General features: G+C 41.2%; 1 protein-coding gene across 1 annotated transcript in view; it reads left to right on the top strand.

The window, feature by feature from the left end:
- The first annotated feature begins 4,243 nt into the window (after positions 1-4,243).
- DPY19L1 (dpy-19 like C-mannosyltransferase 1) overlaps positions 4,244-21,676 on the top strand; it is an 84,967-nt gene continuing 67,534 nt past the window's right edge. Inside the window, 3 exon segments of the mRNA XM_027573802.2 lie at positions 4,244-4,772; positions 20,863-20,887; positions 21,521-21,608. Coding sequence (XP_027429603.2) covers positions 4,475-4,772; positions 20,863-20,887; positions 21,521-21,608 — 411 coding nt within the window. The 5' untranslated portion in view covers positions 4,244-4,474.

The following is a 21,676-nucleotide window of genomic DNA, read 5'->3' as shown; positions in this document are numbered from 1 at the left end:
TTTTACCTCCTCCCTGCAAACTCCTCAGTCATGTCAGCCATGGTCTCTTCTCTTTGGGGCTCTTTCAGTACTTACACTCTGGATCACATATTTTCCTATATAACTATATTTCCTTCTAGCTTACCCTGCCTCTCTGACTAAACTGTAAGCCTTTTGGGCTTGGAGACTTAGTATATGAATTTTTAATGTCTCTAATGTCTACTAAGGCACTGAGGACATAGCAGGCCCTCAGTAACAGGCATTGCAGTTTAGAGAAACATGCATCTCTGCACTGGAGTGATTTTATTTTTTTAATAATGACATAAGAGCTTTTTTTTTTTTTTAAAGATTTTATTTATTTATTTGAGAGAGAGAGAATGAGAGATAGAGAGCACAAGAGGAAGAGGGTCAGAGGGAGAAGCAGACTCCCCGCTGAGCAGGGAGCCCGATGTGGGACTCGATCCCGGGACCCCAGGATCATGACCTGAGCCGAAGGCAGTCGCTTGACCAACTGAGCCACCCAGGCACTGGAGTGATTCTTGACGAAGCACTGTAACTAGGACTAATAATGCACTCCCCGAGTTTCTGAGGAACACTCCATTTAAGCATGAACAGTTTAAATTACAAGGTCAGCTACCAGAAAGACGGAAGATAAAATTTGAAAAGCAATAAAGTAGCAATTTGCATTTGTTCTCACCAGAGACTAAAGGAATACATTATAACACAGTGACAAGTTAATGTTGGAGCTTTGCTGAAAGTTGACTGTTACATAGATAGACTTTGTTGCACCCACCCATTTTAGGCTTCTGGGAAGTGTGCTGGGATTTTGCAGGTTCTTCTTGTTATGAATTACTGCTGAGAAATCTAGAACTTGCCCACAAGACACTTCTCCAATAAAGAGATCAAGTGACCTAGTCCAAGGAAACAAGAAATAGAGGCCACAGTCAAGATTCTCCTTTTGGTTCACTCTGTGGGCAGGGAGTGAGTGGGAGGAAATGGGGGAAATCTGAAAGTTTTAAAGGGCCCTTAAAATGCCAACGTAGAGAATTAAGGAAACTGGTTCTCAGCAGTCTTCCCTTGACCAAATTTTGCTTTTCATTGCTCATTTAACAACGTTTCCTTGGGTGCTTACTTTAATATTGTTAAGCTTTATTTTCGGGCATTTACTTGTCTTTCTCTATTATTTTATGCTTTTTCTTTATTTTATGCTCATTCCCCCTTTTTAATTCCCTCTCTCTCCATCTCCAAAGTCTTTATAAATTATTTTTTTGGCAAAAGTTTTTATTTCAAATGCCCGAAGTGTAGCTTTTAGTCAGAAAAGGATTGGGTTTGCATCCTGGGGAACCAGACCAGAGATTCTTCACGAGTGGCTGCTCTGTTGGGTTTCTGTGTTTGGAATCTGTCTGCCTTGGCTCAGTATATCTATAACATCACACAAGGAAGGGCCTTCCAGCTGCATCGGTAACTCTAGAAGCACATTACAGGTGGCCACTAACTATAATGCTTAATCCATATTCATTATAACCTTGAATTGATTCATTGGATCATGATTGCACAATAGTTTTTAAAATGCAACTTTCAGTTTGTCTTTTTTTTTTTTTTTTTTTAAAGCATCCGCCACTATGTGGCAGGCACTGGCCTAAGGATACAGATATGAATACATTGCATTCCCGGCTCTTGTGGATCCCACAGTGATAAATGCAAAATGAAATCTGGCATGTAACCTTCCATGATTGTTCTAGTTTCTGCTCTACCACCCACCCTGTGTGAAATATACTTTTTTTTTGGGGGGGGATGGAGGGAAGAGGAGCGAGAGGATATGCCTACTGTTTTATCCAGGTTTAATGACCACCCAATGGGCATCATTTGTACAGCATGTATGGGAAGCAGGAACCTCAGGGGAGGTCAACTGCTCAGATAGCTGAGAGGCTTGAATCACACCCAGTGTAGGACTGGTCCAAAGAGCACACAGCTATGCTTGCTTTTCTGTGCTCCACTCCCTTGCATCCTCACACCCATTGGAGACTGTCAGCCTGGCCTCTGGGAGGACAGAGGACCTACCATCCTCCTCACATACCATCCATTGCTTTGAACATTTATTGAGCAGTTACTCTGATGGAAGTAATTGTTAGACACTTCACATACATTGTCTAATTTAATTTTTACAAACCTGTTGGATAGATGTTTTTATTACCCCCATTTTAAGGACGAGCAAGTTGGCCAAGGTCACAGGGCTGGCACGTGTCAGCGCAAAGCTGGAACTGCGGCCTAAAATCATCATGTTTTTTTGACCAATATCCCACACTGCCCCTCTCTGGGATTCTCTACTTGCTCTCTAAGAAAAGAAGAGGTCTCATCAGTAGCGGTGGAGTTGATCAAAAGCCACTGGGTGTCTTAAATATAGTGTGCCTCTTTCAATTCAATTCAACAAACTTCCAGAGCCAGGCTCTGGGTTAGGTTCTGCAGGACAATATGAAATTGAATAGAAAAGACTGTCCTCTAGAAATTTGAGACTGTTGGAGACAGCTAGAACAAGGTGACTTTCAAGTGCACTACAGAACGCAGGGTTTTGAGTCATCATTTGATTATGTCATTTCCTGCACTCATTTATGCATCCATTCATTCAACATGTATTTTCTCTGGTGAAAGGGTACTAGTTGAAGGGAGGCAGTTCCTGAATCCAGCCTATCATGTAGGGGAGACAAACAATCCAGTAGTTCAAATACTGAACTTCCTTTTCCAGGTGTTATTCCAATCATTAAAAAAAAGTCCCTCAAAAGTTATTTGTATTACCTTTAACAGACACTGAATAAGTTTTTTTAAAATCTAATTAATAATAAATTCAAAATTAATCCAAGAGAGCAACACTGGATCCACCTGACACACTGTTTCAGAATTCAAGCATTCCCTGATATCACTTGCAATCATTTTTTTTTTGAAAAATAGTGTCTAAAAATAGTTGTTCCCTGCTCCAATAAAAACAACAGCTGAAATCCTAATTCACAAAATACAGAGTATGAGGGATTACCAATTAGCATGGCAACATTTTTTTCCCTTTACAAAAGAATTCGCTGATCGTTAAAAAGGCGTAACAGAGAATGAACGCCAGTATTTAACTTCCCTCATAAAGACATCGCTCAGTGGAGAAACTGAAGGGTGAGGATCCATAGCCACGTGAAGCCTCTGGAATTACAATGGAAACAATCAAACGATGTGATCTGATTTACAAAACTGGGACTTAAGGACAACTTTCTGGAACAAGCCCACTGGACACCGCAAGGTAGGGAAACTTTCAGTTAACCATAAAGCTGTAGGGCTTCGTGCAAAGAATTTGGGAGTGCGGTGGAATAGAGGGAGGAGGGAAACGGGGCTTTGCCTGGTTTTCTTATTCTTGCTGGGCTTCCTTTACTCACGCATTCCGTGCTCTGTGAGAGAAAATACGTTCTCAACTAAAGTTTTGTATTTTATCAGCAAATAAGTCACGAGATTACAGCGCTCGAAACTTACAGAACATACTTGTTGATAATCTTTCCTTCTCGGGCTGTTCAATTTGATCACCTTCAACCTGGGCTCCCAGCCTGGTTTTCACTTCATTGTAACGTGAGGCACACACTTACTTGTGCCTCGACGCTTATCACTCTCCCTGAGCTACTTTGCTGCCATTTTAAATCAGGTTGCACCGTCGGTCGCATCAGTGGAGGGAGCTGCCCTGGACAGCGTTCCCGGTTGCGAGGCCACACAGTGCGGAGTCAGTGAGACCGCGGCTTGACTTTTATCCGCCCGCCTTCCAGCGGCCGGGCCCCAAGGCTGCAGAGCGCGCGCACAGCGCCCCCGGTGGTCGTTCCCGAGCGCCTCCTCCCCGGCCCAGCCCACCCCCGCGACGAGCCGCCTGGGCCACGCGGGCTTCGCGGGGCTCGACGCGCACCCTGAATCGGGTCCGAAACTTCGCCAGCAGCCCCCGCCCCGAGAGGGCCCTTCCTTCTTCCCAACCACTCTCAGAGGGAGGGGCGGCCGCTCCTCGAAGGCATTCAGCGCCCAAGCCCCAACAGAGCCCTACGCGGGCCCGGAGCAGGGTGGGGGTCGCGGGGCCGCCGGGCCGCCGCCAGGTCTTCCCCCGCCCGCGCCGGAAGTCCGCGCGTGCGCGCTGGCCGGCCGGGAGCGCGCGTCCGGCGCGGAGGGGCGGTGGGGGCGGGGCCGCGGCCGCTCACGGGGTGTCCCCGCCCCCGCCCCCCGGCGTTCCACGGTCGCCGTGACAACCGGAGCGGCGGCAACCGCGGCGGGCGCGCGAGTCCGGCGCCTCCTCCCGGCGGTACCGCCAAAGCAAGCAGCCGCCGCCCGGCCTTGCTGCTCTCCCCGCCTCCCGGCCCGCGGGGAGGGAACGGCCCGCCCTCCGCCCGCCCGCCGGAGAGTGAGCGGCGCCCGGGCCGCCCCGCCAGCCCGCCGTTCCCCGGCCGCCGTCCGGGCGCGCGCAGTGAGCGGGCGCGACTATGCCAAGATGGTCCTGCAGGCGCGGAACAAGCATCGGGAGGCGGCCCCCAAGCCGCCCCAGCCGCCCCGCGCCTCTCAGTCGCCGCTGAGGGGGGCGCCGGACGCCGGCGCCGGGGAGCCCGGGCCCGAGCGCGCGCCCCGGTCCCCCGGGCGCAAGGGCGCCGCGGGCAGGAAGGGGCCCCGCGCCGAGCCCGCCGCGCCTTCCGCCGGGGGCGGGCTCGGGGGGCGCCTGGTGGCCGGGCTGCGCGGGGCGCTGGGCCTGCGGCGCGCGGGGCGCGGCCGGACCTGGACCACGCTCCTGCTAGGTGAGCAGCCCCAGAGCGCGGGCGCCGCCGGGACGCGGAACTTTGAGGCGCGGGCCCCTCTTCCCCTCCCCTGTGCTCCCCTCCCACTTCCGCGCCGCTGAGCCCCGCCGCCGGGTCCCCGCCAGTTTGCAGCCCTCTCCGACTTTTCCTGGGACGTCCTCACCTCCTCCTCCCCTCCCCCTCCGCCTGGCTCAGCCTTCCTCGCTCCCTTCCCGTCCGCTGTCTCTGTTTAAGGAAAAAAAAAAAATGGCCCCGAGATCAACAGCTGCCCGGCCTGGCGGCGAACTGACAGGTCTGCGCTAACGAGACTTGGGCGCTGCTGATTGGCGCGGACCGGCCGCCTTCCCGTTATCTCGGCCCCTGCCGGGAGGATGGTTTGCTTTGGGTTGGAAGCGGTTCCGTGGAGCTCAAAGCAGAAGCACGTTCCCTATCCTAGAAAGTTGCTAAACTTATAATTAAATTTTAGCGTGCTTTTTTCTTCTTGGCCTCAAACACCGCCGGTGGCACTCTGTGATTCCTCTGGGCACGTCACTTTCCAGGTTGTGTTGTGTTTTGGGCACTGGCGCTCTAGTCCTCTCTTCTGACCTGGGAACGTTTGGTGTGGAGGGCTCCCCTCCTTTTTCGCTGCCATGCACCAAATGGATGATGTGCAGCGATGTGCTGAAAAAAATAAAGTTGAAACAGTCACAGGATGTGGACCCACTTCAGGTTTCCTTTGATTGACATTCCGATAAGGCGAGTTATAGCAGTTTGGATAATGGGCCTAATTTTTCTAAGCCAGTAAAATGTTGTAACACCGCCTTTCCTATATAATACCATTAATGGGCTTTGGCTACTGCATTATTTAACTATTGGTGATTTATGCCCAATTATCCTTTCAAATTCCCTTAGTGGCCCAAAAGAATTTGGATTTCAGTATAGGCGAAGGAATAGGACACAGCAATTCGGCTTCCCCTGACATAACATCCACCACTAGAAGCCACTCAGTCATAAAAGGCCAGAGTCATCTCCGTGTGTGTGTGTTTTAATGGGCTCAGAAAAGTTGATATTGTTATTTAGGTACTTTTATGTATTGTAGATTCAAGCCAAGAAAAATTCAGTATTTTCAGTATATTCCTCCTCTTTTCAGTAGCGAGCTTGAAAAACCTTGCCAGCGTGCAGGTTAGATAAGTTCACCTTGGGGAGGCAGCATGGTACAATGGATGAGACAGGCTCCAAATCCTGTGCGGAGTGGTTGTTTGGTTTAAGTTTCAAATTATTTCCTTTGTGAGCCTCTTCCTTCTCTGTGACCTGAGATTATCACCTCCCCTGCTTACTCCATGGGCATGTTCTGAGGAGTAGAACTAAAAGGGGTGGCTAATATATGGGATGGCATTCTGTGTCTAAAGCCTTTAACAAGTTTTAGTTGCTATTATAAAAGTGCATGCATAATACTGATTTGTGACAGAATGAAGTTGCATTTTTGTTGAATGGCTAGCATAAACATTAACCACTTCATAGTGAAATGTGGAAGGGCACCACTTCTTTTTCAGGGAGGTTACAGTAACACCCGTAGGATAATCATCTTGCCGTTTTCTCGTAATTGCATTTACTTTGAATCTTCTTTTATTGGATGGCTTAGCTTTGGATTTAGTGAGCATTATATTTAATGCTTATACCTAAATACAGTTTTGTATTAATAGAACAGTGTGGCACTTTACTTGACTTACCCCCTTGGGCATTGGAAAGAGGTACAGTGAAGGAGCTGTCCCACATTTTTGGGTGTACTCTGGACACTGGTCATTGGATGGAGTTTGGATGATTTTCTACATCTATAAGAGGCCAGCTACAGGATTCTGAAGAATGATCAGAGACATAGGATGTTTGGTTCTTCCTCTTGCCCTGTACCCTTGGGTCCTGCAGAAAGGAGCAAAGTTTAGACATTTTTGAAAGCTTCCTCATTCCCTCTCTTCTTGCCCTTCGCAGAATGAGCATGAGTTGAGCTGACATCATACAGGTCTTTAGTGTGGGATTTTGCTATCACAAAAATGTCTTCATTTATGTTTGGGGAAAAAAAATTTTACAACCTGAAGCTCCCTGATAGAAGCACACATCTTTAAGAGTTAGAAACTGACTAGAGGTTCTCGGTTCGGTTTCCTTCATCTCCTCCATACGTGCTAAGTTAGCACTGATGAGCTCACTACTTACCACGGTGGCCCTTTCTGCTGTTGGGCAGTGATAAGCACTGTTAAAAAAATCTGCTTAACAACATACATGTTTTTCTTATTTTTGGACATTATTGGCTATTTAGTGGTAACAGTCGTAAAGAATTGTTTTTCAAATGTTTGTTTTTTGAAGTGTCAATCCAATAGCTCCCTACACATCAGTCAGGAGGAGCAGCAATATAGTAAAGAAAAACCATGATGCTGTTTTTCTCCAACTTTATTCACCATAACTCACAGTAAGCAATACAATTTACATTAAACCTGCTCACACTTCTGAAAGTGCGACCCAGTACATTTATGCACGTGTCTGTTTTACTCCATTTAGATATGTTGGTGTCCTGGCAGGAAACAGATTTAATAAACGGACTGTTTTCAGAAGTGAACAGTTTTAAGGAACCCATAAAAGACACTGAAACACCCATGACTGTCAGCATTCAGAAGGTGCTACCACCTCTGGGCCTCCAGGGGAAGGGGAGCTTCATCAGGAGCTGACCCCAGGGAGAGCTGTGCTGTGGGAGCAGGATCTCCCAGGAAGAGGGGCCCCCAGACCCTCTCCTCCCACCCTTTGCTCTCCAGCTCATGCCTCTCACTGGCTAACGAACTGGAACCCCTCTAGCAAGGGACCCAGCTGAATCATTCTGTAGGGTTGGGAATAACGCAGAGAAGGGAGGAGAATGGATTTAGAGAAGCAATGGAGATCAGCAAATATGTGCATATACTTGAAACACGTTTCATGTAGCAATACTTATTCCTGTAACGTACAGTATACTCTGATTTCCTGTTCTGTCCTTTTTAAAAGAAATCCTGTTTATTAACTCTTGAGTTTTATGATCTAGTATTATAGCCTATGGTTTGAAAACACTGCCTTAGAAGAACTGTTTTCTGATTCTATACCTGTTTTAAACTAGTTGGGGGCCTGAGCAAAAGCAAAGCATTTAGCTTCTCTGAGCCTCAGTTCGCATATATGTAAAAATGGGAGGACTGGATTAGACTGGTGGCTGTTAAGCTTAGCAAAACTGGACCAGAGTCACCTGGAAGCTTTAAAAAATCCTGATAGCCAAGCCACACATCAGACCAATTAAATTAGAATCTGAGGTGGGGTGAGGTGGAGGGAAGTGTCAGTAATTTTAAAGTCCTATGTCCTGCCTCTGCTTAGTAGCAGACTGTCTAGCATCACGGAACTGATGTTCCTATATGGCAGTGACCCCCTAGAACTAAGGGCTTCTTGCCTTCCCGCTTTTATTTATTTATTTATTTATTTATTTATTTATTTATTTATTATAATTTTTAAAAAAGATTTTATTTATTTATCTCATAGCACAAGCAGGGGGAGTGGTAGGCAGAGGGAGAAGCAGGCTCCCCTCTGAGCAGGGAGCCTGATGTAGGGCTCGATTCCAGGACCCTGGGATCATGACCTGAGCCAAAGGCAGACACTTAACTGACTGAGCCACCCAGGCACCCCTTCCCTCTTTTAAGGCAGGGGCACAGTCCAGTTTGCCCGTTTCTCTTAGTCTCTGTTGTTTTCCCAAAACTGGGGCTGTGAGTTGCCATTCATCATCTGATATGGCTGTTATTTTAAATTAGAGTTTCTTGTACCCATGTCTGTTATCAAAAGGGGGAAGTAAAAAGGATAGCTGGAGAGGGCTCTGTGTTTCAAGGAGAAATGGGAGGAGTCTTTTCCTTTGTGGAAGTGAAGAATGTGCATGTTAAACATGCAAATAAAGCATGCCCCTGGTGAAAGACTACAAGGTAAGATGTCATTTACAAAACATAATGAAATTGTAACCTGAATATGGAAGAGAGAGATAATGAAAACTATTGTTTTTTTCCCTTACATCTGTCCTGCTTGACTCGTTTATGTTACCTGTCTGGTTCCTAAGGTCAATGGCAACTGCTGTAAGTGGGTTCTTTATTGGTAAAGCTTCTCATATGCGGCGTGATGACATTTTGGGTTGAATAATTCTTTGTTTGGGGGGGGTGTCCTGTGCATTATGGGATGGTTAGCAGCATCACTGGCCTCTACCTATTAGATGGTAGAGGTACCTCCCCAGTTGTGACAACCAAAATATATGTTGGTCTCCATATGTTGGTAAATGTCCTTTGGGAAGCAAAAATGCCACAGTTAGGACCACTGCTTTTGTTAGCCACAACTTATGGAGTGTGAAAGCCCATATAATGGGAAACACATATGACTTCTTAGGGGCAGAAGGGGTGAGAAAGTGGGTGGAGGCAGAGGTTGAGGCTAGGTGTTAGCAGTGGGGCTGGAGAGGAGGCAGCGTGGTGTGTTTCAAGTAGCAGAGGCGTCTCAGAACTGACCTGCATTTGGATCTTATTTCTACACGTAAAAGCTATAGATCCCTTAATATCTGACTCTTGGCTACCTCCTCTTTAAAATGGGGATGATAAATGCCCGACATGGTTATGTTAAAGAATAAATAATACATGTAAACAGCAGCTTTATTCATGTTCACCAATTACTGAATGCCTGCTATGCCTGATGCTAGTTTTGGGGGGTAAGATGGAAGACAAGACAGCTGTAGCCTCTGTCTCTGTGGAACCCCATTCTGAAAGGGTCAGGGACAAATAAAAAATAATAGTACATTGCAGTAAGTCCAGTGGAGGAAAGAAAAAAGTGGCTGAGATAGAAAAAACAGGAGATACCCACTTTAGAATCAGAAAAGTCTTTGGGGAGGTAGCCTTAGATGTGAGCCCTAAAGGCAGAGAAGATGCGCACTGTCTAGAGGAAGAGAAAGGGCAGTGTGGATGTGGTACACAGCATTTGCTGAGGTAGGCCACAGCTTAGCGTGTCCAACACGACAGAGGCATGAACCAGGTCTCCTTAAGGAGCTTGGGTTTTATTCCTCGTACAATGGGAAGTCACTGAGGAGTGTTGAACAGGAGAGTAACATGATTTAATTTTTATTTTGAGAAATCTGCTTTTGGGAAAATGGGTTGTGGAGTACAAGGGCGGAACAGAGAGAAACCGGGGGGGAGGCTCTGGCAGGGATCTGGTAAGAGAGTTATTGGCCGTGATGAAGGGGCGTAGATTTGAGATCTGTTTTGGAGAGAGCAATGGTAGGATTTGCTGGTGAATTGGACTTGTATTGAGGGAAAGGGAAGAGCTATGAATAATTTCTAGGTTTTGGCTGCTGTTATGGGAAAACAAGGTGGCATTCACTGAAATCGTGAAGACTAGGGGCATGGGTGAGGGCATAGGTTTGAGAGGAAAGATCGAGAATTCTATCCTGGACATGGTACCTTCGAGACATTTGTGAGATGTCCCAGTAGAACTGTCAAGTGGGCTGTGGGAAATAAGAGAAGATGTCAGGATGGAAACAAAATAGGACATCCCTAGCAAATGGGTGGTATTAAATTAATGGGAATTGATAATAGCATCTTTTACTGATACTGATATGCCTGTGTGGCAGGCATAGTTCTAAGTGCTTTAGATTTACTCATTTATCTTAAACTCATTTCACTGCTAACTCAGTCCTGACCATGACATTGTGGTCATCATACCTGTTTTATCAGATAGAGGATCTGAGGCACACAGATGTTAAATAACTTGCCCAAGATCATCCCTAGAATGTGGAAGGCTTGGGATTTGAACCCAGGCAAGGTGGCTTCAGAGTTCATGCTCTTAACTGCTATGCTGTATTTTACCTTCTCTAGGGTGAGTATAGCAAAAGAAGAAATGAAGCCCCAGGACTCAGTTCAGAGAAACCTCCAACATTTAGTGCTCAATAAGTGTTAGCTTTCTTGTTTCTTCCTTTAGGGGAAATAGAGAAAAGAGGGATCATGCATAGAGATATGGGAATAAGAAGTGGAGAGGACATATTAGCTGTGGCATAAGGGACAAGAAAAGCTGAGGAACTACGAAGGCACGGGTACCACTGGGCACCTTAGTGGGATGGCTTTCAAACAAACACTTAGATACAACTGAGCATCAGCTCTAAGGGTGTCTTAATATATAGATGTTGGGCCAGTACATTTCCCTGGAAAGCCAGTGAATGAAATGGGAATTTGGGATTTAAAGAGTTTCTTCAGTGTCTAAAACCAGTTTTTTTCTTTCTGAAATAGACTTCTGGTTAACTCTAAAGAACATTTATAATCATTTGTTATTAAAATAAACAATTAGAAGGGTTCTGAAGATGCTATATTCATGTGTGCTCAAATAACAAATGGGACGAGTTTGGATTGTGTAAATGTAAGGATATATTACCAATTTGTGATTGACTTTTGGCCTATAATACAGCATCAATACTGAAAGCAGATAAAACTTTATTATACACATGCGTATTTGGACATTGCTAAATTTTTGAACTATAGCTGTTTTTATAACTTTTATACACTAAGCCTGTTAGGCTGTATTAATGTTTCTTAAAGTTTATGGTAATGATTTACATTATCACAGAGACTGTAAGTCTGTGTGCATGTTTCTAAGCAGGGTAGCTTTAGGCTTTATAATTTAGGCATAATTTATAATTATAAGCTAATTTATCTTTTGCCATCAGATTGTACTTTCTTCCAGGGAAGAGTTTGCTAGTTTTCTTTAGTTACCATTCTAATGAGTATTAGTCATCAAAGTTAGTAAAACTTACATCTATTTCTAGGTCAAGACCTTTATGCAGCTGTTTAATTCTGTAAAAGGCAGTCTCATTTCATAGGAAAGATCACTTCTCCATGGGTGAGCTTTCATAATTCAAGAATCAGTGAAAAGGAATAAATTTAAAAGTGGAAGAATTGATTTTTTTAGAGTACATAAATCTACAACTATTGTAACTTTTTTTTTGCTTCAATACTATTTTTTATTTTCTCTATTCCCGCCCCCCCCCCGCCCCGAATACATTTAAATGAACAGCTCACATATCTTCACGTTTGTCTGGCATATTCCTCCCTGTTTGACTTCCTTTCCAAAGTAACCAATTGTCAGGTATCTTACTCAGGTCTGTCACTACACATGATCAATGTTTGGGCAGCATTTTGTAATTTTAACTTCTAGCGGCAAATGTTAACATAATAACCTAGTCACCAAGATCACTCACAGAAGTTCTGTTGTGATTCGTTGTACTGACCAAGGATAGGGTGAGTTTTTCTTCTAGTTTACAGTAGTACCAACTGTATCTTAAACACAGTTTATAAATTACTTGGCCAATTACTTTTGGAAAACTTGCCATCTTGACAAATTTTTAACTTGGGAAGATAGTTATAATTGAGAAGAGTGAGATAGTTATAATTGAGAAGAGTGAGGCTTTAGTCATATTTTTATACAACTCAACTCAAATTTGCCTAAAGTGCTACTGCTCTGCACTGGATTTGTCTATTACTTCCTAATAGTAATCACTGCTTTTTGTAATGCAGCTTTTCAGTGCTTCAGTTGTCAAACCTCAGAATCTTTTCTCCACATTTTAATAATAATCATAAAGTACTTATGTAACTAGCACAGTGCCACTGTTTTCCACTACATTTAAAAGTTTTTTTTTAATAAGACCTTATTTCTCATTCTTTTGTCATCTTTGATCTCCACGGAAATATCATAAAAAATCTAGAACTGAAAGGTTACTGGAATTTTACATGTGAAGAAAGTAAAGTAGGCCAGGTGAATGGCCTGACAGCATTAGTGAGTTCACAGGGGGTGGTTTGAGATTGAAGTTAAGGTCTTTTGGCTTGTTAAGTATATCTGTCAAATTGTCGGTTTCAGATCTCTAGTTTTAGGCAACTGTCAAAAAACCATCAAAGATACGTTAATGGGGGGTGCCTGAGGGGTGCTGTCGATTGAGTGTCTCACACTTGGTTTCGGCTGGAGATCTCAGGGTCATTAGATGGAGCCCTCCCTTGGGCTCCACACTTAGCACGTTGTCTGCTTAGGACTTTCTCTGCCCTGGGGCCCGCCAAGCCCCCTCCTCTGAAATAAATAAATAAATTTTTTTTTAAAGACACATTAATAGGAAAATGACCTCCTATATTCTTAAGACCTGATAACTCTTGGCAAGAGTACTACTTTGCTGGCTTCTGCTTATTTAGGGGAATCACTCTGTTATATCCTTATGGTCAAACTGTTAGTCTCCATTTTGTTTTTCTTAACTATTTTATGAAAACGACTAGATTCTGAATTATTTTTGATTGGTTGTTTGGCATTAGTATAAAAACAGAGTAAAATAGTAATAAGTGGTATCATGGTTTTCTTAAGGGTAAACTGTGATATCCAAGGGCAGTTTGCAATTTGTGGGGGAATCTGTAACCTGAAGATTGGAATGGGTTATTGATTAATGAACTTGTTAAAATCTCTTGTCTGGGTTTGTACTGTGTATGTGTGGATCTTTTTTTTTCCCCCTCTAAAGAAGAGATGCAGCTTCTACACTTTTTCCATTGGGTTTACTAAAGTTTTGCAGTTTTGCTGTGATTGCTCAGAAGCATTTAATGGGCTAGCATATTATTTTGGGTCTATAGTTATCTAGCTGCTTGTACTTAAAACACTGTAATGCCTTTTTTTAATAAGGAAAAAGCTACTTTATGAAAATTACTAATGTAGGTTACTGTTTGATTTAGAAATATTTGTGTTCACATTATGTGAGGACAGGATTTTAAAGGAAGTTAGAATTTGTTGCTTTAAAAACCCATATGCTGAGCAATTGTTCTATTAAGTATTCCCTACTTTAATATATGTATATGCATAAATGTTTAAAAGTGTGAAAATTTACTTTGTATATTTCTGTTTAGAAGCCTAATTATATTCTTTTTGAGGGTGGTGATACACATTTTCTATGCTCTGTTTTCGTATATTCATTTTAAAATAAGACTTTGTCCTTGATTTTTAAGTTACTTCTAAAGAGTTTCCTTCCATACGTGAATGCATTCTTTTGGTTAAATGTGCTTATTAACATTTTCATGCCCGAACTTCTTGTCCAAAGGACATCAGTGGTCAGAGTCACAGAATCCAGGCTTTCCTTCAGTATTAGTGCATCCCAATCATGTGATCTTGCACCTCCTAGGAAAATAAGAGTCATATTTGACTTATGAGGACTCCTGGATCTTTTTGCTTAATATGTGAAATATGTTTTGTAAACTGCAACTAATAAACAGATATTAGACATTGTCATTGTAATTGAGAGCTTCCTAATTTTTTCCTGTTATAAGGTACTGTTTTGCTCAATGCCAAATATATGGAGGAGGTTCAAATGAACTAAAAGTCAGCCTTGCAGCCATAATCACATAGACCCCTGAATTCTAGATCTTAGTAGTAGTGTCTTCATACATGACTGAAATTTAAAGCAGTCATGGTTCTTAGGACTCAATATCTCTAGTAATAAATTGAGTACATTTCTTTTTTTCTCCATTCAAAAAAGAAAACAAATTAAAAGGACCAGACCTACAAAGACTTTTAGTTTGGGGAGCAGGAAGATCAAAATGAAAACAGAGAATAACCAGGCAGGCATCTTGGAGAGTGTGAAGTCTGAAGTATTCGTAGTAATTGTAGCTGTACAAGGTCAGGGAGTGCGAGGGATAGAGGTAACCAAGTAAAAACTGCTTATTCACTTCTGGTAAAAATGAGGCTCCCAGAGGCCAAATTACTTATAGTCATAAAAAATCCAGGCACTATTTCTTTTTAAGAGTGACTTTCTTGCCAGAGGAAGTAAAAAAGGACTTGATTTTTAATTTTAATTTTTTCCCTTTCTTAATCATTGCTTTCTGCTGTGAAGATTTTGACAATTTCTCCTTCAGAGTATCTTTTGAATTAATATTTGCCTTTTCCTGATAAAAATTGCTAAAAGTGTAGATTTCCAAGCCCCAAGTGAAAGCTTTTGAATCGGGGTCTTTGAGAATGGGGTGCAGTCTTAATATGCCTCTCCTAGATTAATGTTCTTATCCCTAGTTGAGAACATTAGAATCACCCCCTGTGCCAAACCTAGCAGTGTTCAAAGCTCCCAGGTGATTCCGCTGTGCTGTCAGTGTAGACACATTGTCTTAAAAGTGTTTATATATCATCTGAGGGGCCTTGATAAAATGTGTATTTGGAGTTAGGCTTCTGGGGTGGGACCCGAGAGTCTGCATTTCTGACCAGCTCTCAGGTGATACAATTACTGCTGGAGGACACTTGGAATACAAAGAGCCAATCTCACATTAAATTTTGTGAACTATCACCTACATTTTGTTCCAGTCATTTTTTGTACCAATGATAATTAACCTTGACTGTACATCAGAATCACTTGTGAATTAAAAAAAAATCCTGGGGCGCCTGGGTGGCTCAGTCAGTTAAGCTTCTGCCTTTGGCTCAGGTTATGATCCCAGGGTCCTGGGATCGAGCCCCGCATTGGCCCTTGCTCAGCGGGAAGCCTGCTTCTCCCTCTGCCTCTGCCCCTTTGCCTGCTCTGCTCTCTCTCTCTCAAATAAATAAATAAAATCTTAAAAAAAAAAAAAAAATCCCTGGAGTTTCAGGTTTAGGAGCTCTGGATGAATACTCAAATACCTCTAGTTTTATTTAGTGCCACTGATAATTCTAATGCAATCCCAGGATTTAGACCGCCGTGACTCTGTTACTGTGTTATGATGTATTCTCTGAAACTTGCTTTGGTTCTTTATTGAGTGGCTCAGTGCTTCCCAGCCTTTTTCACATCATGGCACACATAGAAAATGAGAATATTTGTGTGGCATGGAGTAGGGAAGTGGTGTCTTCAAAGCCTGGAGGTTACTGGCCCCTGGGGACGCTAGTCCTCTCATTCTTAGCACACCAGGCCTCACTGGTTGAGAAGCTTTGTTAACTCGTTTCCTGGTGTTCATGGAGCTCCAAGGCCCAATACACTGTATATGTAGTGAGTGGGCCCTCAATAAATGTTGTCTTTGTTATTGCCTTTATCACTTATATTCTGTACTGTGTTAGTTATGGGAATTTTTTTTTTCATGTTGGAACCCAGGCCACATACAGCTTTCCTGTAGCTGTCTTCTTTTCTGGCTACCCACCATAAATCCCCACCTAAGTGGTAATCATGGCTTCAGCCCTGTCCCTCCCTCCCATCCCACTTTAATAGACCCTGCCTTGAGGAGGTCATTACTAAATGGCAAGAACCATCTGGAGCCATGTGGTTCTAATTCGAAACCTCCATTTCTTTCCACTGGGACAGAATTGCCTCCTCTCCCGTTTGTCGGCATCTGATGACTTCATCTTGTAAAAATATTTATATGGAAAAATGTATTCTAAGTCCAAAATGACTTGCAAAACTTAATACAATTTATTCCTAAATTGAGGTTAATCCATACTTAAAGCATTCTAAAGAGTTTTAGCCTTTCTAACCCTTAAGTGACAAATGACATAAAAAGAGGTTAAGGATGCTCCCCTTAAATCTATTGGACAAGGTTTCCAAGTCAACCTTGACAAGCTCTATACTCAACCCCTTCCTAATATTACTAATCATTTCTTATTGTTCTCAAGGGTCTATTCAGAGTTTAAAAGTTACTTTCCAGAAGGAAAAAGGCACCAGTAAATAGTCTCGTTGTTCCACATCAACAATCCATCCTGGAGAATGCAGTCAATTTCTAAATGTGCAGGTTTAAGCATCTCATCTAGTAGGCATTAGATACTTGTTGACTTTAGAGCACTTAAAACTCTCAAAAATCTAGGTGCTAGAAAGAAGACGGGAGCTGAGCTCGTGGTGTACATGACTGTTTTCTCTTTCTTAAACTGGTTCCTACAGAATGTCTTTTCACTTGTTACTTCACTACATAGAAACTGGCCTCTGTTTCATTCTAGGTACTATAGGGTGGGGTGGGAGATGTGTCTAATTTGCACTAAGTAAGTGGGGACTTGATTTTTGGAAAAAACAAAACAAAACAACCCCACAAATCTATTACATACATACAAGTGTGTGTATGTGTATCCATCAATCAAAGCACATTCAACTTAATTATATAGACATGATTTAGATTATTTCAGTTTCCTCCTTAATTATATCAGGTTGTATCCATTAATTCAGCAGACATTTGAATTGAGCTCTGTGCTCAACTATGTGCTCAGCTTTGTGCTAAATACTGTAGTATAAACTTCAGTAAAACATTGTTTCTGCCCTCAGGGAGTTACATTCTAGTTTGTTTAAAGGAGATTCTAATAATAGGAGAAGAACAATTTTCAGTGAAGAGGCTGTTCATCCCATGAAACTGAAAATTGATATAATGTGACGTATAATCTGGTACAAAATTTCTTTAATCAGAAAGTGGTAGGAGGGTCCAATTTAGTTTCAGAGTGTTGGTAATTTAGCAGCTTCCAGCAAAACATGAGTCTTTCAGAATTCTCAGCCATAGGATTGCGATCTTTTGAATTAGATTACAGAGCAAACCTTTGCTTGAACACTTTTTTCTTATGGGATAGGCTTGGATTTTTGAAAGTTTTTTTTTTTTAATGTTCTGATTAAAAGAAAAAAAACCGCTATATTTACCACTGTCCCTTAGAATGACAAAAAATAGCATATGTATTAAAATGGAAAAAGGGGATTATCAATTTTGTGACACTCCCAAAAGACTCTAGATGGGGCTGATAATCACTGGCCTAAATTTTTTTTTTAAAGATTTTATTTTATTTTATTTTGACAGAGAGAGACCCAACGAGAGAGGGAACACAAGCAGGGGGAGTGGGAGAGGGAGAAGCAGGCTCCCCGCCGAGCAGGGAGCCCGATGCGGGGCTCCATCCCAGGACCCTGGGATCATGACCTGAGCCGAAGGCAGACGCTTAACCGACTGAGCCACCCAGGCACCCCATCACTGGGCTAAATTTAGAGAAAATAGTTTATAATCTTTTCGGTAGGCAAGAAAGCAAGAAAAGCTCTTTAGGGGTGCCTTTAGGAGTTTTTGTCATTTATGTCTTTATGCTTAAATTATATGCTCACAAGGCAGTATCTGCTTTACTGGGGCTTTCATTTTCAAATAACATATATAGATATACACAATGCACACTTATTTCAATTTTGAATAAATTAAAGCATAACTATATATTTTTTCTTTTGGGGGGGCAGGAGGAGAGGGGGAGAAGGGCAAAGGGAGAGGGAGAGAGAGAATCTTAAGTAGGCTCCATGCCCAGCATGGAGCCTCACACAGGGCTCGATCTCAGGACTCTGAGATCATCTGAGTCGAAATCGAGAGTAGGATGCTTAACCGACTGAGCCATCCAGGCTTTACATTTTTATATAAAAATGGTAGTTTCTATAAAACATACTGCTTATATCAATAGATGAATTGTAACTTTTCCTCCCATTTATCTTAAGAAAAAGAAAAGGAGGGGACTAAGACACTTTAGGGTAAGGGGAAGCCTGGCTTTTGTCTTACTACCCTCCCCCCATCCTCCTCCAGAGGCTATGGCGTGTATGGCTTTCTTGTAAGAGTTCTTGCCTTCAACTTCCCTTTCTCTGTTTACTCATTTTGTTTACTTGTGCAAGTTACTCATTAGTTCTGGAAAAGCACTTAAAAAGTATCTGGCATGTAATAAGAATGCAAATGTTAGCTGCTTTATTATTATTACTACTAAATTGAATGGAACAAAGGAATTAAAAATACTGGGCAGATTATGAATTGACCCTGGAGGTTATGAAAGAGCTCGGTTCAAATGCCTGGAACTCTAAGAATTGTTTAGTACTTCAGCGATTGAATTAAAGGAAGGCACCAAAGGCCACTTGGTACATTTGTTCTTCTGAGGAATTGTGGTATTCTGAGGAAGTACAGAGGTGATGGCCTTGAGAAATCCTATTTATCAGTCTAGAGTTGGGAAGGTTAAAGGCTAAAAGCGTATGTGAAATACATTGCCAATGAAGTCAGTTGAAGACCAGCTGCCTTCTTTTACCAGAATTACTTAGTATTGTTCTAGAAGTTTGTTATTGTTGTCAAATGAGAAGAAGAAACTAGTAGCAAATTTATAATATAGGAGCAAAATTATCATTTTTAAATAATATTGTTCAAAATAGAGGATTGAAGATGATAAGCCAAAAAACTATAAGAATTAATAATAGTTTAGTAAATGAGTAAAAAATAAATATATTGCAAAATAAATAAACTTCAAAAAAATACATTAACAATATCTAACAAAGTATAATAAAAGATTTCATGGCTCTTAGTAGAAAAAATGTTAAGCTTACAAGAAAGACTTAAGAAATATGAATTAACTGTGTAATAACTATTAATTTTCCTGATAGGATTTTTGTCAAGGCAATTGAAAAGGAAATTGAGTAATTGAACCCATGTTTATGGGTATAAAGATACGGATTCATATCATTAACATGTGGATTCTTTCCAAATTAATTTATAAATGAAATCCCAATTATAATCTCAAAGGGATTACCAAAGTATGTGTATCAAGTGTTGTGTATGATAAAGATGGCATTTACATTCTGTGAGAGAAGAATGGTTTATTCAGAACATGATAGATTATTGAGAAAATAAAACCCAAACTTCATTATTGCAGGGTGAAGTGTTTAAAGGCAGAAACCAAAAAGGAAATGGATGGTAGATTTGTCAACAAGAAAAAATCTAAAATTTGAAAGATCAAAGTACCATATATAAGCAAATGTCACATGACAAAGCTAGTTAAATATTTGCAGTTGTAGTGATCTAGAAAGAGTAAGTTTTGTCTTGTATAACCATTAATATCTCCTAGATAAAGTGTATTTTTTAATTTTTAAAAATATAAATACTTCTTTAAGAATAAGGCAATAAGATCTAGACTGGTTTTCATTTCTAAGAGCATTTTCATAGTTCAATTCCTCATTAGTTATTTAATCAGAAGTCTGCAATAAGATGAATCTTGTGGCATAAGAAATTGGTATTTTCTGGATTCATCTTAATATGTTTTTTGTACTTGGACAGAAAGCAACTATTGATTCTCCTATGAGACTGATTTTATTATTAGCTTGTTTTCTCTTCTTTACCTTTCTTCCTTTTACCCTGATGAGAAAAAAAAAAACAAAAACAAAACAAAACTCTAAAGGCTTGAGATATAAGGGAAGCCATTTTAGATTTCTTTCTAAGTCAGCATGACTGTACATAGACTTGGTTTAAACCAAAAGCCTGATTTATGGCCTGCCATGCATATGTTATACACCTGCTCTATAAATGAGTAGCCTGAAGGAAAACCATCTTGTCTTTAAGATACCGATCAATGCTCCTACTCCCTGTACTCCGTGACATTAAAACTTGTGTTGCCTGCCTGTGTGCTAATCTATAATCTTTTGAGCTTTTACAAGTTGTAAAAAAGTATATAACCCTGTGAAAACTGTTTATTCTACAAAGCACTTTCTTCCCTGTGAAGAGCGTGTTTCCTGGGCAGCTGTCCTAACTTGGCCTCCAGTAAAACTCCTCTCTTACTTTTAGAGATTCTAAAATGTTTGCTTGTTTTGCGTCAACAACCCCTCCATCTCTTCCTTCCGTCTTTATTTATTTCACTTTAAATTTGTTTAAAAAATAGTAAAATTTATCACAAAAATCCAAATATTGCAGCAATATATAAAAAGTGGCATGCTCTCATTTTATTCATCCCCAGTCCTGCACCCCAAGGTCACCATATTTCTTGATTCTAGAGTTACTTCTCACTGCTGGTTCTGTCCCTCTGGCAGTTCTATTTGTGGAAGTTTCCACCTGAGGTTTCCTTGTATAGTATTTGGCAAATAATAGGTCCCCATTTTGTTGAATGACTCAGTGAATGAAATTTGTAGATATATGCCTAATTCTTTTATAATTCAGGCTGTTGGATTTTAAGCATAGCCCTGAGGTTTCTTTCACAGAGTGAGTCTTCTTTCCCCAATTGCTAAGAGTCCAACATTACACATCCCAAATGCTTATCTTTATAATGCTTTTCTCTAAAGTGAAAACATTTCTTTATGCTAACATGATTTAAATTTCTTTTTTTCTTTCAGCTACCTTTGCAGCAGTGTTGCACTGGTAAGATTTTTCTTCCTCTGGTATATTTTATGCAGATGTTTACAACTCACCAAAGCTATTTCCCATAAATATAAAGAAATAATTTCAGTATGATAAGGATGAATATATATATTACATGCAACACAATAGTCTGAAAAAGTAGTTTAACTGATAAATCAAGGTCAGAATAATGTAATTTTTTAATAAAAAAAGAGATCCATTATTAAAGAGGTTATATTTGAGACTGTATTTCACTTAACGTTAACATAGTGTTCATGTTGAGAGGAAGATTAATTTTTTTAATCTTCTGGATAGAATGAAATATGAATTTCATTAATCGGACATTTCTGAAATGGTAACCCAATGACATTTATAATTCAATTTATAATTGTATTGTACTTGACTGAAAATATTCTTATTCTGGTTCATTCTAATTTTAAAATCTAATTTGAATGTGTTTCCTATTAGAAATTTTAGTAGAACTATTACAGCATACAGAGTGGCAAACAGATATGGATACCACTGTATTTGAGTTTTATTACAAAATTATGTGCAAATTTCTGGATACCTTTATTTTTGCTTGTAGAGTTTCTTTTAAAAATAATACTTAGTATAAGCATCAACCCTTGGTTTGTTACCCTTTTGTGTCTGCAGGAGCCATATAACACACCTCTTTGAAAATGATCGTCACTTTTCTCACCTCTCAACATTGGAAAGGGAGATGGCTTTTCGCACTGAAATGGTTAGTTTTTATGTGATATTTTCGGGTTCTAAAAACTTTAAGCTTTTTATCATTGAAATTTTCAAAGA

The sequence above is a fragment of the Zalophus californianus genome, chromosome 12 (assembly GCF_009762305.2).
Source record: "Zalophus californianus isolate mZalCal1 chromosome 12, mZalCal1.pri.v2, whole genome shotgun sequence".
NCBI lineage: Eukaryota > Metazoa > Chordata > Mammalia > Carnivora > Otariidae > Zalophus > Zalophus californianus.
The sequence above is the reverse complement of the archived record's forward strand: the minus strand, read 5'-3'. Positions and strand labels throughout refer to the sequence as shown.